General features: G+C 42.9%; 1 protein-coding gene across 1 annotated transcript in view; it reads left to right on the top strand.

Annotated features, from left to right (window-relative positions):
- Positions 1-17,657, top strand: part of LOC146772736 (myeloperoxidase-like) — a 60,905-nt gene that overhangs the window by 27,941 nt on the left and 15,307 nt on the right. Inside the window, exons 4-6 of the mRNA XM_085638797.1 lie at positions 2,591-2,720; positions 5,709-5,915; positions 9,157-9,508. Coding sequence (XP_085494923.1) covers positions 2,591-2,720; positions 5,709-5,915; positions 9,157-9,508 — 689 coding nt within the window. The remainder of the gene's footprint in view (positions 1-2,590; positions 2,721-5,708; positions 5,916-9,156; positions 9,509-17,657) is intronic.

The following is a 17,657-nucleotide window of genomic DNA, read 5'->3' as shown; positions in this document are numbered from 1 at the left end:
ATGGGGTTTGAAGCCATGGACCGGGACATCATGAGAAGTTCAACCAATGGGGTTTGAAGCCATGGACCGGGACATCATGAGAAGTTCAACCAATGGGGTTTGAAGCCATGGACCGGGACATCATGCGAAGTTCAACCAATGGGGTTTGAAGATATGGACCGGGACTCAAGACGACAGTCACCATCTTATGTTTAGGGCCATGACATCCTATGGCAATGGTTGCCATACACTGGGGATACTTGGAAGTCTGACTGAAATACAGCTACATATTTGAGAACTAAACATGGTATGAATGAATGAATGAATGGATGAATGGTATAGATTTGTAGAGTGCAACAATGCCCAAAGGCGTCAAGGCCTCATTCAGTATAACCGAATAAGGGGACTCAGGTGGTTTTGTTTTGTTTTGTTTTGCGAGACCAAAATTTCAAAAGTTTGCAGAGGTTGTTTGAGACAGTTTATTCATCTCTGTGCTTTACAAGTGCACCAAGGGCAAATGATGATAAACATTTCATTTTCAATATTGAAAATATCAAAACAAACTTGCTCCTGAGACTAAATTGTGAAAGCAATTGAGTGATTGCTCTACAAAAGATTAAGATTGTGCTATATGTGCACCTATTCACTCTACAATCCTTCCGAAACCAACTCAAATCGTGGCCATATTACATGACTGAGAATCTAATTGACAGGAACAGAATTAGGAACATGATAGAGCATTGTTGTGATGTGTCCTTGGCTCCACAAGAATCAGGACACCATAAAGCAGAAAACAGCTCCTAACATCTTCTCTGCCAGCAGTATTCCCACGGAATACTCCTGCATCTTTGGAAATATACATTCTAATGCACAATCCTTTCCGGAACGCACCCACTGTAACAATCCCATAACAAGCATGTAGGGTTTAAGGGTAGAGATGATTTATGCTTTTTTTCAAACATGGTTCTAGGCAATGTTTCCTCACACTCCTAGGTTGTTTGAACTGATTGTAAAAGCTATGGCTTTTTGGCCAGTTTGAGTGGATAAATCGTGTTCGTAGGATGTGTAATCTGGTTTAGTATTCATCAAATGGATCCTGAGGATTGACAACTTCCTTCTCACCCAGGACCCTAGGAAAATTGACACCTTCCTTCTCGCCTGGTACCCTAGGGAGATTGACAACTTCCTTCTCGCCCGGTACCCTAGGGAGAATGACACCTTCCTTCTCGCCCGGTACCCTAGGGAGATTGATACCTTCCTTCTCGCCCAGGACCCTAGGGAGATTGACACCTTCCTTTTTGCCTGGTACCCTAGGGAGATTGACACCTTCCTTCTCGCCCAAGACACTAGGGAGATTGACACCTTCCTTTTCGCCCGGTACCCTAGGGAGATTGACACCTTCCTTCTCGCCCGGTACCCTAGGGAGATTGACACCTTCCTTCTCGCCTGGTACCCTAGGGAGATTGACACCTTCCTTCTCGCCCAGGACCCTAGGGAGATTGACACCTTCCTTCTCGCCCAGGAACCTAGGGAGATTGACAACTTCCTTCTCGCCCGGTACCCTAGGGAGATTGACACCTTCATTCTCGCCCGGTACCCTAGGGAGATTGACACCTTCCTTCTCGCCTGGTACCCTAGGGAGATTGACACCTTCCTTCTCGCCCAGGAACCTAGGGAGATTGACACCTTCCTTCTCGCCTGGTACCCTAGGGAGATTGACAACTTCCTTCTCGCCCAGGACCCTAGGGAGATTGACACCTTCCTTCTCGCCCGGTACCCCAGGGAGATTGACACCTTCCTTCTCACCCAGTACCCTAGGGAAGAAGCAGGGATGCCTAGAAAATTACTATAAGAGTGTGGGAATTCTTTGTGCGGACCCCTTCAGAACTTTCTGTAAGCTTTCTGTGATTTTTTTTAAAGAACATGGAGCGTTTAAATGTATGAGTTGGTCATATTTTGTTAAAAGATTCTCTTGTGTGGTTGGCTTTGGTCGCTTCATTCTCTTGTTTTGCAAATGAACTTTTTACCGCCTTTTTATGACACCCAGTTCACAATTTCAGCTGTCTTTACTTTGTCCAAGATAACAGCTACAACACAATTGAAATGTTAATATTTAGTAGGACCCATCCATATCTGGTAGCAAAATCAGGCAATCCTTTCAGGCAAGCAAAAGTGAAATTGTGTAAGCCGATCAAGATTGATGAACTGAAGTTTAAGTAGAAAGGTCCAACTGGGATATCAGATTTGTTATTCGATAAAATGTGATGCGGATTGCACTATCGAATTTAAGTATGCTTAATGGCAACGAAGGTTGAAGATTGATGTGCCTGAGTTCTGGCTCCTACAACTTTAGGAAACATTAGAAAACAAAATATCTATGAATAAATAAGTTATCTACATTACATTTTTTAGTCCAAAGGATTCATGACATACATTCTATCATGCCTGGTTAAAAGTAAGTAATCAATTGTAATCACTACATGCATTATTAATACTTTTTGATGGATTGGTCCTATTTTTTGTTCCATATTTTTTTTTCTGATAACATAGCAAATACTAATTTTGGGCTTAAGTATCTATGCGCACAAATACTTATTTGTCCACCTTTTAGGGCGAGTCCTACACTTGGAGTATCAGACACTGCTTATGCACATTGGCTGCCAGCCGAATATGAGGATGGAGTTTCTTTGCCACAAGGTTGGACCGAAGGCAAACTGTACAATGGCCATCCTCTCCCACTGGTAAGTCATACTAGCATTCGTTCTACCTCTGCCATCTCCTTAACCTCACCTCTCCCCTCAAGCCCGGACTTAGAACGCAAACCAGCCCCGGTAATTAAGCCGGACCTGCTGGGGGGGAGGGGGTTTCTGGTGGGAAACACTGCTGCTTCTTATGTTACAGAGGGTTGATTTTGCAGCACTGCTGCAAAAATGCCCCCCACTAGTCCAAAACCGGCCCCCACCCTTCTTGCCCACAAGGAAAACACCCGGTGCCCGCTACGGCCACATGCGTTCATCGTTCATAGTTCATCATGTCAGTTCATGGTTTTTGTAAGGTAATCCCGAGATCTCAATAAAGACGTATGTTGGGAGTATTCCAGAGCACTGATGAGGTGTGACTGTAGGCCAGACCCAGAGAATTGGAATTGTCTGGTGTGACACAAGGAGAGAATAGCCATGTAGATGCCAAACAAACACCTCGTGTCAGGTGATGCATGGGGGAAATGCAAGGACGCATGTGAGTCACTGTTAAGTCAGGAGCCTATGTGTAAGTACCAATGTTCATTATTCGACGCATGGTCTGTAAGGGAGAAAAACATTAGCAGCCTGTATCTTTAAGGGACGACATCAACTAATACATCCATAGCTGTTATCTGTTGCACTATAAAGAAAAGAACATACTTGTATCCGTAAAGGACAAAGGTTCATATAGCTGTCTCCTTCCCTTTGTCAAGGGCACGGTACACCATAGCCGAAATGTATTGTTTGTATTAGTGGTAAATAGCATGCTCAACGGCAACCTCCTATACTACATCTAGTGTATGATCCACCACCAAGATTATACACTTTGAAGAAATTTACTTATAGTCTTTATTTGTGTCGGACACCATGCACACCGACCAATTTTAGCCATTTTATTTTTTACTTTCGTTTTTTTTCTCTGCTTGTGAGGCACTATATCAGGCAATGATAGCTTCAGTTTAGTGGCTGAGGTTGAAAGACACAACAGGACACAACAGGACACAACTGATGAGCTGCAGAGCACAATCTTAAACTTATGTTTGCCTTGTGTGGTGAATGAGTCAAATGTGACCACAGATTTGTTATTGAGGCAGCAAGAGATCAATGCATGAGGGAGGGCCAAAAAATGATCTGGTGAATTCAGAGTTGAGGCCCTAGTTTCACTTTCTTTAATTCAAAGTAAGGTGCATGCCATCGCTTGAACAAGTGAAAGAGACATACATTGGCATAGAAGTGATCCTCAAGAACTTTTGGAATCGAGCTGTGTTTCCACGTTACTTTGGCCTACATGTAATAGCCAACTATATTACTTTTAAGGATGGTTGTGGGTGAACCATGCAGGAATTGGAGGGGATTAGAAAATGGAAGAACCTTGAAGTACTCTTCATGTCACTTGGGAGATTTACGAGAGTAATTGTCCATGTTTTACCTGTTATGTACAATCTGAGAGGGATGATCTTACCCAGTGGAGTGATGTTCCATGTACTTGTTCAAGGGCTATCCAAGTATAGACTTTGCAGCTATGCAAAGATTTTACAATATAAAATGTATATTTGTTTCAAATAAGGACATAATTAACAGCTGGATAGTAGCAGGAAAAAACTGAAATCTGGAAAGAAAGTGCTAAATCCAGAGGTGATTCTCACATAGAAATTTCCTCCAATACCATGTCCCTATGAGGGAGAAAATTTCAAATTTTGCATTTTCTATAAAAGATTATATACCATAATAGCTAAATAGGTACTATTCTCCAGCCATATTGCCATATTGACAACCACTTTAGTATGAAGGTAAGCATGTACAGGTAAATATACATTTAATATTTCACTATTCCACATATACATACTTTGAAGATATGTATATCCTCAAAGTACGAAAATGTAGAGTTAAGAATAGTCAATGCATTCTTTTGCATACATGCTCTACTCATGATGTGGCTGTGGTCAACAGATTCAATATTTTGGTAGGACAATATTAAACATGTGATAAAGTGGCAGAACATCCTTAAATAGTTACAGAATTGTCCAGTACCTCCAAACTATAAGGAGTCTCTGTCCTAAAACTTAATATTTTGATAACAAAAGTTATACAAACTGTTTCTTCACAATTGTGTCCTTCTTGTTGAACAAAAAATAGATTAAACTGAAAGTTAAAAAATGGGATTAACTTCAGTCTGCTGTTGTATGTAAACATCTTTATGTCCTATTTGCCCATATGGAAAACTGGTTTGCCGTATCCCTGGTTCCAAAGTTAAAATGGGTGCACAAGAGATATATAGTCTTCATTCAGCACCAGGGCAAGATTTACACGTAAATTATCCACAGTGTTAGGTTCGATCATATTCATCACTAGAAACTGCAGACTTACACCATGAATTATCAATACCCAGCAAAGTATATTCACATGTCCTCTGCGTATTTTTATATGTGGAAAATATGTAGAAAGCATTGAAAAATATTGAAAAATGAAATTCCAGGATTTAGACAAGTTGTCTACCTGCTAAGACATTGACTTTGAAAGTCCAGAGTCTTGGGTTCCAGTTCTAATTTCAGAACTTGACCACAGAGTTGCATCATTTTGATCAAACCTTGCTCTCTCCCTTCCTCATCTTGTAAGTGAATGTAATAAAAAAAGGTTAAAAAAACACTTGTCTGGTACCATTTATATGTTCTCAACACCCTACTATTCAGATCATAAGTTCTCTAATCTGGTTTTATACAGATATAAAATAGCACAAGGTTTTGTATTTAGTACCACATCCTGAACCAACGGCAAGCGATGGTAATTGTGAAGCACGCTGCTCTAACAAACTAATAAACAAACTTTAATCATTACATAGGTATTCATTTACAAGTGCAAGGAAGGGGTAAATCCACTCTTTGGTTTGCATAGACATCACTACGTACTCAAATGGGCACTTGCTATGTGCATCATTTTTGATGTACCTTCTAAAATTGTTTCTTCGCTCCCTTTTCTTCTCTTCCACAGGTCAGAGATGTATCAAACAAGATTGTGTCCTGCCTTGACAGGCCTGAGAGCGCTGATGAGGAGAGGTCACAGGTCTTCATGGAATGGGGCCAGTTTATTACTCATGACACAGTGTTTTCACAGCTTGGATTTTTAGAATGTGACCCGCAGAAAATCACCGGTGATCCGTGTATCAAAGGGGTACCCGAAAATAGCTTCCCCATCATGGTAAGACACAGAATGGATCCCTGTCCTAAATTATTAAGAGTCCATGAGACCAACATTTATTTTTTCATCATCATGTAGAGTCTTACCAATTAAGACATACAATACATATATGTACCTCATTCAGTATCTACTGTTTGCTAGTCTTCTAACTCTCTCAGAAGTTCTCTTCTAGGTTTACTGACTGTGGATGGAACTTTCCAAAGTGCATTTGTTTATTGCTGGGACATTATTTTCACAGACAAATATAGGCATTCAGTGGTCTGTGGGAGTGTGGTGAAAATGGTAACCCCATATTATCCTGAGGGGATTTGGGCTTGTGCCTGCTTGGAGGGACCGTCATCCCTCTGTGCTATTCACTGGTATGACTTCACACCACCAGGCTTTCACATTATGTGGCATTTTCTCTAATGGAAATGCAGTGTCATACGGTGCTGTGTTTTCTGGTTGCGTCTCCTGGGGTCCATGAAGCACCAACATTCCTGGTCTTGTTAGACTGATTCACAAACCCTTCAATAGGAAATTGTAACATTTACACTCATGTGTTACGACTTACAATTTGCGAATCAGCCTTTCATGATACTATCCAAAATTCCAAGAATTCTCCCTGGAATCTGAACAATTGGAGTTTCCCCGGAGCACTCAGAAGCCTAAAGATTTACAGATGTTATAGCAAGTTTAAATTACTATATTCCAGAATGAATACATAAATGTACCTCTATGCTTTAACTTTTTTCATGTCTCTGGAAGGAGAAATTATTTTTTCAACAGAGAAACCACCTCACCAATTTTGTGATGTATAGCGCCCTTTCCCAACCTGACATTTGTGCATGCCTGTAGTAAATCTCAGACCATTTTCAGAAGGGAAACTGCCCGCAGATGTTTTGTGAATGCCTAAAAATGTAATAACTTGTGGGTATTAAGTTTTTGTAAGTGTAGGTATCTACAGCACCCCCCACGCCCACGCCGTGAGCAGAATACACATTAACAAATCTGTTAAGCGAATGAAACTCTGTTTATGAGTAAATTTATTTATGAGTTTGAAATACAACAATTGCCAAAGAAATCGTGCTCTCGCCATTGCTTATTTTTGGGAACCTAAGGTACACTTCAGTGCTGAATTAGTTTTGTCAAGCAGGCCCTTTGTGAACAGTCTGGACCAATTAGTGTGAAAAAAATCAAGACTAAATCAAAGGATTTGAAACCATCCAAAATACTCTTTCATTTTTAAATTGACATTCGTTTGAATCACTCGGTTTGATCTAACATGTGGGTTGATTTTTCTTACCTTTCTCTCACCCTCATCCATGCCTATGTTTCTTTCCCATAATTTCCACCCTAACTGTATCTCTCACCCAAACCTTAACCATAATCCTGATCTTATCTGCTTTGTTATTCTGAAACCCATTACCTGTCTCACATTTTAATTTCCATGAATATTGGATTTTTTCCAAACAATTTGCTTGAAACTTCATGCAATACAAACCAAATGATTTAAACTAGTCACTGATATGTCCTTGAAAGCCAACACTCTGCTTCTGCCATTTGTTTCACACAGTAACTTCTCCTGTGGTGCTTGAATGTAGATGTTTTTGGAATTTTAGAATTAAAGTTAAGAAGCTATCCAACAGCTGTGTACTTCCACTCCTCAACATAAAATATCATCAATTAACCATCTTATGTTGCATAAAGACGTATTCGATATGTTGCCAAACGCATCTCTCCTCCGACCATTCCATCATTAGGTTAGCCAAAGATGGCACAAAACTAGAGCCCATGGCTACTCCTCAGGACAATAAATACAATTTACACTCAAAGTCAAAGTAATTATTTGTTAGCCTCAATCTAATCAATGATAAAACGTTTACAAATGTTTAGAATTAATTACTGATCTTGAATTAGCAAAATAATCAACGACATGCAACTCAACTTAATGTTCTATTCCTATACAGAGTGCCACAACAGTAACAGTCTCCAAACAGAATTAATTTTCCCATTGTATTGCATAAATTCTTCTGAGAAAATCAGAGGTTTCTTTTATATATGAAGTTAAATTGCAGTAAAATAAATTGATAGAAATCAATACATATGCTGTAAGATTTCTAATTGCAATTGGTCTACCCGCAGGGGATGGGAGTGCTGACTTCTTTAGGTATTATTGGCACTGTAGTGAATATTGCTATTTTAGGTTTGGAGGTATCAAGAAATCAACTTCCTCCCAGGATAAGATCAACTCATCCAGCCAAACCGTAGAATTTCATTCAATTCTACCTCAACTTAGCTTTTAGACATTGTCATTCAGCGTCTAAATAGTTAATTTACATAATTATTTATATTAACTATTACCAAATGTACCACTGTATGAGCTTTTTTTAAGTGGATGAATTTTTTACAGTAATTTTTGTTAGAATTTGCTGTTAATTTTCCCCATGTTCATTGTTCTTAATCGTCAATGATTACCGCTTTTGCTATACCCCTGAGGTCAAACCTACTAGTGACAGAGGGCAGAATCAGGATTTTCCAAAATGCTGTAAATCTGGGGTTGCTGCTGAGCATTTTGTTATTATATTACCCACAATATAATGTTTAGTCATCTTATACCCATTTCAACCCTGAGGCATTGCATATGTGTATCTGACGAGTATCGCAGTTTATATTCAATACCTTACAGAAGCTTGTTTTAGGAGGGGGTTTTCCAGAGATAGCGGGGGTAATCGCCGTTTCGTAGGGAACATCGCTGGCTTTCCAGTGATGTTCCCTGCAAAAGGGCAATAACCTTACTGATGCGACCCTGTGGTCGTAGCAGCATAATCCACCCCCTATGTTAGGGATGGGTAAGTCACGATTTTATCAGACGTTAGTTTTGGGAGAAAACAGAGGTTTTCTCCAAAAACTAACGTCTGCTAAAATGCTGGGGCAGCCTTGTAAATATCGCGATGTGCACTTCAGCGATATTTGCAAGGCTCTACTGCCCAGTGACGCCCACTTTGCATCTCATTAGAGATGCAAAGGGAGGCGTCGGGCAAAAAGGTGCTAACATGCGATTATGCATGTTAGCACCCTCTTGTAAATAGGGCGATAGTTTTATCTCTGCTTTTTTGGCTTTTAAAGCCAAAAAAGCGGAGATTAAAGCCCTTGTTAATATGCCCCTAAGTTAGTTGACAGCAGGAGCGAACTGATGTCTGGGTAGTTGATGCATAAATGACAGTGACTGACAGACGACTTCTATTTGTTTTGTTTACAGCTTCCACCCGATGACCCGACGGCAAACACACGTGGCAAGTGTATGTCATTCATGCGCATTGCGCCAGCCTGCGCGAGCGAGGCAGAGGCCCGGGAGCCAGCCAACATAGTGACGTCATTTCTGGACGCTAGTGCGGTCTATGGCAGCCAGGATTGTTACGCACAGATGCTAAGGGACAAAACAAACAACATGGGCCTTCTAGCAGCAAACAAGCGTTTTAAAGATGGAAGCCATGAATTTTTACCCTTCGATGAAGAGATAGCGGACACGTGTGGCCCCACCGTGTTCTGTATCCGCAAAGATCCCTGCCCGCTGAAGAACACCACCTACAGCATACCGTGCTTTAGACCTGGTAAGCAATATTTTAAAATACCTCGAAGTCGGTGACTGTGGACACGTCTGTGGCCAGTCGCTTTGCAAGGAGTGGAATAAATCTTGAAGTATAGGTAGCATTTTCAGATAAAGACCAGATGGCATCAGTGGAAGCCACCCAACCTTCTCCAGAACGTTTTAAAATAAAATTCTTGGAAGCGTGCAGGATGAGAATTATGGAAAACACGCTTTTTCTGACATATTGTTTGTTGTAAATTCTTGTTAAAGAGTGTTGGTGAATAAACAACAGCTGGTCTTCCACTATTTTTTCACCTCATACCTCGAACAATTTCGTTTTATTTTAAATATGATTGACTAGATTTTTTATTATATCTATTGTGTAGATTTAATTTTCTTTCATATAATTGAAGTAAAATTATATATGTATAATTCTAATGTTGCCCTGCGGTGGTAAATTAGACCATCTAAGAACGTAACAGTACCCTTATTATGAAAGAGAAAAGTGGTTTAAAATGTATACCATTCTCCTAACGAATGTCACACTTTTGTATCACAATGTAGTTCTTAAAATCATTACGGGGCGCGTGGTCAAGATGGCGACTGCATAGGAGGCGAGTCTCTGCCCCTCCGCAGGCCGCCACTGCTGGCAGACACTTCTGCGACACCTAAGACACGGAGAAGGGACTGCAGAAATCGGGTCTCGCCCAACGAAAACCCTGGCACAGTTGGAGCTGCACGGTTGTTGCCGCGCCGACTGCCAGGTGGCAGAGACCCATGACCGCACTCCCAAGATGGCGGCCACAAGGTGAGGTTATGCCAGCCGGCCATGAGAAGAGGTGATGGTCGCCTTGAGGGAGACGAGGGATCCCCAGATGCTGCAAACCCTTCAAGAGGGTTCGGGGGCCCCAGAAGAGACAGCTGCCACGCCTGATGGCTGATTGGGACCCAGTGGCCTGGAACTAAGGACCTAGCACCCAAAGGAGGCTGGGACAAACAGCATTGTATCGTCAGCCTGACTTAGAGCAACGTCGGGTGGGAGCTGAGCTCATTGGGCACCCAGGATTACACACCACGGAGCATGCGCACCACAGGGGATTGGGCCCCCTGGTGGATCACTCGAGGTGGCCAGACGAGCGTTGATGACAAAAGGGTGCTGGTGATGGCGGTAGCTCCCATTCCCATACTCAAGGACAGTGGTAGCTTCTGAATGTGAGTGCATGCAACATGACAGCCCTGCAACATATGGTTGAAACATCTGGACAAGTGGCCCGGTCTCCCAGCTTATGGTGCCATGTTGGGGCATGTAAGAGAGAGAGCCCTGTAACTCCACAGTGTACTAAGGGGTGCCCTAGCCGTGAAGCTGCACCACCGGACTTCTCCAGGAAAGTGACAGGTCAGGGGGAGATCCTGGAACGACACTAGCACCAGCTAGGGATGCCCAGAGTGTGGTGCCGGCAGCCACTAAGGAGTTGGCCACTAGACTGCCAACAAAGAACTGTCACGGCTTCAGCAAGGGTAAAGAAGGAATGCTCGCTGAAAGATATGCTTATGCAATCGGCAGAGGAAGCCCATCAGTCGCAGTGATCGATGTCCACAGCAGAGGGAAGTGAGGAGGAAGCCCCGTTGACAAGGTTCTTTATGGAGGCGCTCTTCACCTCCCTGCGCAAGGACAGCCAGGCAGTGAAATGTGAAATAGCACAGGACGTCAAGGAGGTCAGGCGTGATCTGGTGGAGGTGGGCGACAGGCTGTCCACGCCTGAAGACAATATAACCGGAAGGGGTGAGGGGTTTGCGCACCTGCAGCAAGAAGTCCTATGTTTGCAAGAACAACATGCAGCACTACAGGCCCACACAGAAGACCTTTAGAACTGTTCACACATGAATAACATGTGCATCCACGGGACGCCGACTGGGTCTGAGAGCACAGACATTGCAGACTACAAAAGGCCCTCTTTCGCCAAATACTAAACCCGCAGGGTGAGACTGATGTGTAATTGGACAGGTTTCATAGAGTGGGCCTCACAAGGGTCAAAGGAGGCTGACCGCCTAACATCCTTGCCTGCGTTTATAATTTCTTAATTGATATAGACTATCCTGTGAGAGATGCCCAGCTCGAACGTTTCAGAGGCCAGAAACTAGCATTATATCAGGACTTGTCTGCTCTAACTCTCCAGAAAGGCAGGGTCTACCAACCATTTACAACATTACACATAAGCAAGGGGATGTCCTACAATTGGGTCCATCCATTTTGCCTATTTTTTCACTGGGAAGACACTCTTTATCAAATTAAAGACCTGGCGGAGGCCTGCAGACTCCTAAACATACCCAATCAGGCGAAGGGGAGTTCACCCCGCAGACCCCACAAGAACAAGGAGAGACAGCACAGCAAATGGGGGAGAGTCCCAGCATTACTCAAAGGCCTATGACGGACCCCGAAACCATCGCCCAGGAGCAACAAGCTGTCATCAACAGCCTTTATGGTGACCCAAAGTGACAAGAGTCAAACTAAGACTTCCCAGTCCTGTGGCTGACATGGAACCCCTGCTAGGCAAGTGGGACTATATCAGCTTTTTGGGCAGCAGTGGCAGGGGGGCTGATGAACCTGAAATACACCCTTGAATGCACACTTGCTGGTCCCCACCTGGGAACACCTCTCAGAACTTCCTTGGATACCACTGTATCGACAGTGAACTCATTTTTGTATGGTGTATCTGAGTTTATGGTTGGGGTTTAATTAGTCATGTACTCACTCCATTGAAGAGGCTCACAAGTGCACATGGGGCCCCTTCTCTCGACCCACCTGCTAGCTCTATGCAGCAACAGTGCCCAGTACCATCTATGCTTTAACACCGGGGCATAAGTCAGATATATAGCCTTTCTTTACCCTTGCCCACAATGAGTGGAAGATTATTACACATAATGTAGTTCAGATTTAGATAGGGCGGAATATGCAGTGCTCCGCTTGCAGCACTACTTCTACGTAGGTGGCGCAAATGTGGCAGACTCTTGGCTAACAAGCTGCGGGCTAAACGGCAGGCTGAGGGGGAGGCCCTCCTCCTGCCAGATGGCAATACAGTCATGGAGGGCACAGCAATAGCGGCCACCTTTAGGGATGTCTATGCTTCTCTCTATGAGACACAGGACTCGTAGCCTGCAGACACTCAGGCCTATCTGCATGGTGTGCACATGCCTAGGCTGACACCCTTAGCAGGTTGACTCTCTTAACCAGCACATTCGTGTACAGGAAGTCATTGTGGACATAGCACACCAGAAACTGCTTAAATCCCTGGGCCAAGATGGCTTTGCTGCCCTTTTCTATATGTTGTTCTGCCAGGGATTCGCCCCTATGCTCACTTGACTCAAACTCGTTGGTGGATATGAGTACCCTCCCACACACCATGCTGGAGGCATCCATTACCGTCATACCCAAACCAGGAAACGATAAACTGCAATGTAACTCATATCAGCCTATTTCGCTCATAGATGTTTACGACAATCTTTGCACCAGTATCCTGGCGGCACGTTTATGGTCCCTGATGCATGGTCTGATAGACCCCAATCAATCCGGGTTCATCACCCATCATCAGTGCAGAGATAATAGTAATCCTCCCTCTAGTGGGTAAAGACAAGCGTTCCTGAAGGGAAATAATGCTTATGGCCATTGACGCTGAAAAAGTGTTTGAACAGGTGCATTGGCTATACCTGGATGCGACGCTGACGCACTTTGGCATCAGGGACATATTTTGCGCCTGGGTCCTTATTTGCTATGGCGAGTTTAATGCAGCGTTACGAGTTAATGAAGTGCTATGGACTATCTTCCCCATTGGAACATGACAAGGCTTACCACTGTCACCTCAGTGATTTGCTCTTCACATGGAGTCTATGGTGCAACGGGTTAGGGATGATCCATGTATTACTGGAGTGAGGTTTAACGTGGAGGGACATACTATCAGCCTCTTTGCGGATGATGTTATAGTTGCGCTAGATAACCCCCTATGAGCCTTGCTGTCCTTCCTGGATGAGCTGGGACAGTTTGGGCGGGCCTCAGGCTTCCACATTAATCTCCAGAAATCACAAGTGCTCAACCACCCGGTCACACCGCCCATGCATAAACAGTAGATTACCCGCTACCCATTAGCGTGGATGGACTTCTTGATGACACACCTCGGGGTGCAGATTGCTTCCACCATAAAAGAGACGGTGGCCACCAATTTCCGCACCTTGCTCCGACAGGTCTGTACTTAACCTCACTCACTGCCTTTCATGGATAGGGAGGGTGGCAGCCATGAAAATAACCATGCTACAGAGGGCTCGATTCTTGTTTCATGCCCTTCCTTTGGCCCCACCGGCAGGTATGTTTCAATCAATCACTCCAGACTGACATCAACAGCTTTGTTTGGGATGGACGGAGACCATGCATGAACCATACTCAAATTCTTGGCCCTGCTCGGGAGGGAGGTTTGGGAGTGACTAGAGTCCTACACTACTATCAGCCCGAGCAACTACACTTCCTAGTGGAGTGGAGTGGAGCCATAAGGAGTCTGAGAAGCACTGGTGCTTTATGGATAGAGCAATAGCAGGGGAACATCTTTGGATAATATCTTGGTTAAGGAAGAATCAGAGAGCCTGGAGACTGTACTCCTCTACAGTTACAAGAGCCACCCTTGGTGTTTGGGACGAAATCTTCACCCGGATGATCCTTGACATTAACGCCTATGCTGGTAAACTGGGAGCTTACCCCGGTCCTTCAGTCTACAGCTTTCGTGACCTGGCAGATGGCCAGATGTAGCTCTATCGCCCACATGTTTGATTCTGGAGGACTCATACCCTACGAATCGCTAGAGGCCAACAACAGCCTGATGGAGACAGAACGTTTGCGATACCTGCCACTGAGTCACCCATCCAGATGTCTGGGAGGGGGCACAGCAGGCACTCACACTTTTTGAAAAGCAAGCAACGCATTATCACTGACTTATGTGCCGTCTTGCGGCAACCTCTTACCGAGGAAAAAATGCCGGTCCAGAAACCATGGGAGCTTGAGTTGTGGTAGACCCTGACGCCGAAAAGAATGGGCGTACATCTACTATAGAACACGTCATACGGCACGCAACACCGCAAGCATAGAAGCTTCTACTAAAATTGCCACGTACTGGTATCTAACTCCTGCTAGACTACACAGGAAGGACCCCATTCGCTGTATGGACTGCTGGATGGGCTGTGGGGCACCAGGAATCTTGCTCCTCCTCCTTTGGCCTTGTCCAAAACTCACACGGTAGTGGGATGCATTTGTGACAGACACTGACAAGTACTGTGACACACAGCTGCCACTCTTCCCAGCGTACATTGTCCTGGGACTTCCCAACCCCTTGACCTTTTTTCTCAAATCTAGGATGAGATGATACATTGGCTTGGCAGTGGGAGTGGGGCTACCCGGAATTCTCTTGCTTTGGGGTACAGAGAAACTCCTGACACATACCGATTGGCTCTACAGAATATGGCACGTTGTAGGTATAGAATGCCTGACACTCGCAATGACTCATCAGTTAGCAGCCTATAGAGAGCTGTGGGTGCCTTACATCACACTGCTCTCTGCAGAATTCTACGAATGTATGTGTGCTTAAGTACCTACACTTGCTGCAATTGGGGGTGGAACAACCGGGGAGGGAAGAAGACGATAGTGCTCTAGATACAGGAGGGTCACATGACACTCAAGCACATTATTCTGAGCACAGGGGAAGGGGGCAGGGAGTTGGGGTGGAGGGGTAGTAGGGGCTTTGTTCTGATTGTTTTTATTTTTCCTATTTCTATGCGCGCCTCTGGAAAGGGGTCTCATAGCGACGGCATTCTTTTGTATCATTTTGCACTGAAAGGTGAATACAAATATTTGAACCATGAAATCATTACACACCCGATCACTAATTGTATAAAGTACATTTCCAAAATGTTATTTTACTGCATAAAAACCAAAATCTGAATTTGCATGTTGTCTTGAAGATTATGGCAACACTTATATCCTCTAATCACCTACTTATTGCATGACAATGCTGTAAAAAAAAGATCACAAAGGCTCTTGGCCTTTTCGTGTATATATATGTATATAATCCACGATCAGATTTTGTGAGTTACTCCAAAAGATATATCGCATCAACAACATTGTTTCTACTTTCCTACCGTAAATCCTAGACGTCATCAAAGCATACAATTCAATATCCAGTTCTTTCCCTCTCTCTAAATGACTGTCTCTTTGAAGACAACCTTGGGGCGGGTGACTTTTCCAATAATTATAATTAAAATTCTTTAAATGGGCAGTCTAATTATATTTTTTCACAAATTTGTTTAATATTATCAAATCTACTATAAAAGTCCACTAAAGACATAAATAAAACGTAGTTTATACCACAGAATCCTGAAAAACAGGAGAAAAGAACCAGATTACGAGAGGACTGCTTTGTTGCACAAGGAACCTTCATTCCAAATAAGACCCCACACATATAAATCAATTTATTTTACACAATTACGTTTCTCTTAAATAACCACATATCACATTTTAATATCCTATTAGTTGCAGGGATTCACTAGTAGTTAATGACCAAGCCCATAGGTCCACTGTGCCTCTTCACCCGTCCTGTATTCAAAGCAAGGATATACCTATGTGCGTATTTAAATAGAGTGCACGCTGGGCTAGTATCGTGACAGTAGTTATCAAAAGTTATGGATGTGTTTTCCACCTAACCCCTCAATTGATATGCTAAACTTTATATTACGCAAACTACTTCGGATACTGAGTCCAGGTTTTTATCCCTTAGTGCACCATTTCTTTTAACAGTATACCATTCGTAGAAATCCCTGCTGGTGGCATCCAAATAATGGAGGAAGGATTTAGGTACCTAGGTACAGAAGTCACTAGAGTCAAGGAAAGGTTTATGGACCATAATTATTAGAGGGTCTTAAAAGCTTTCAAATTAGATGCCCAGAGGTGGCACCAACTCCCAATATTGATGTTGGACAGGTAGCCATCTTTACAATGATAACACTACAAAAAGTGTCATATGTGTTTCAAAACATTCCCTATCTGGTCCCAGACACCTTTTTCCAGCACACAAAAACAGTCATTTGGTACTACTATGGGATGGGAGTGGAGGTCACTAAGAATCAAACTAGCCATGCAATATAGAACAATTTACAACTGGTGTATTGTACTATCTCAATACTTCCAGAACTGAGGTAGAAAAAACAATCACTCCTACAGGCAATGAGGACATTGATACAGATTTGGAGTAAGACCACAACTTTTATGGAATTGCAGAGGAGGTTCATGAAAGAGACACCACAATGGGGGAATTCTATATTGAAAGAAGTACCCTAACTCGCGGGGTTTCAGAGTTGTGATACCGTAGATATAAGTAAATTGTGGAACATATGTGGCAAAGAGGTGTGTTGATTGATCAAAAAAATTTAAAGGAAGAATATAAGATGTCTCTTTCACAGGAATTTCGATACCTACACCTCTGAAATGAGGGTGATTGTGGGCTCAGTAGATTGGACATTCCTGCTAGAGACAGCCCCACTAAAACGAAGGGTGTTATTGGAAGGATCCATTAGAGAAGCAATTGAAACTATTTATGGAACACTAAGAAATAATGCCAACAGCTCCTCAGAGAAAAAGACTGGAACCTGTGGAGGATTTTAATTGGGGGCAGTACAGATGCACCGGAGGCAGATGATGAAACAGACTTACCTAAGACTAATTCAAATTAATATTCTGCGTAGTGCTTACTATAATAGAAGCAGACTATTTAAAATGGGTATGCCCGTAATTTTAGCTGGGCACTATTAAATCGTATGGGTGATTTTTTTATCTGTTGGTTTTCTAAAGAGTTCCACCAATAGTTGTTCTCCATTATTAACGAGCCATAGATCTGAAAACAAAATTCTGCATTAAATCTATGAAAAATTAATCATATTGATATTCAATAAATCATATCAAAATACATGTTCCCAATCTATCGTGCACTTTTAAATGTAAAGAAATTACAATAGAACATCACTGTCCAAAAATACATTAATAATATTGTGGTGCAATATTGAGAATAAATCTTGATTCAAAATCATCTATATACAAATGTCAACGTTTAGCCCTTCCTTATTAGTATTCAGGGAATCCTGAT

Source organism: Triturus cristatus, chromosome 12, assembly GCF_964204655.1.
Source record: "Triturus cristatus chromosome 12, aTriCri1.1, whole genome shotgun sequence".
NCBI classification, from domain to species: Eukaryota; Metazoa; Chordata; class Amphibia; order Caudata; family Salamandridae; genus Triturus; species Triturus cristatus.
Note: the sequence above shows the minus strand (reverse complement) of the source record. Positions and strands in the feature narration are given on the sequence as shown.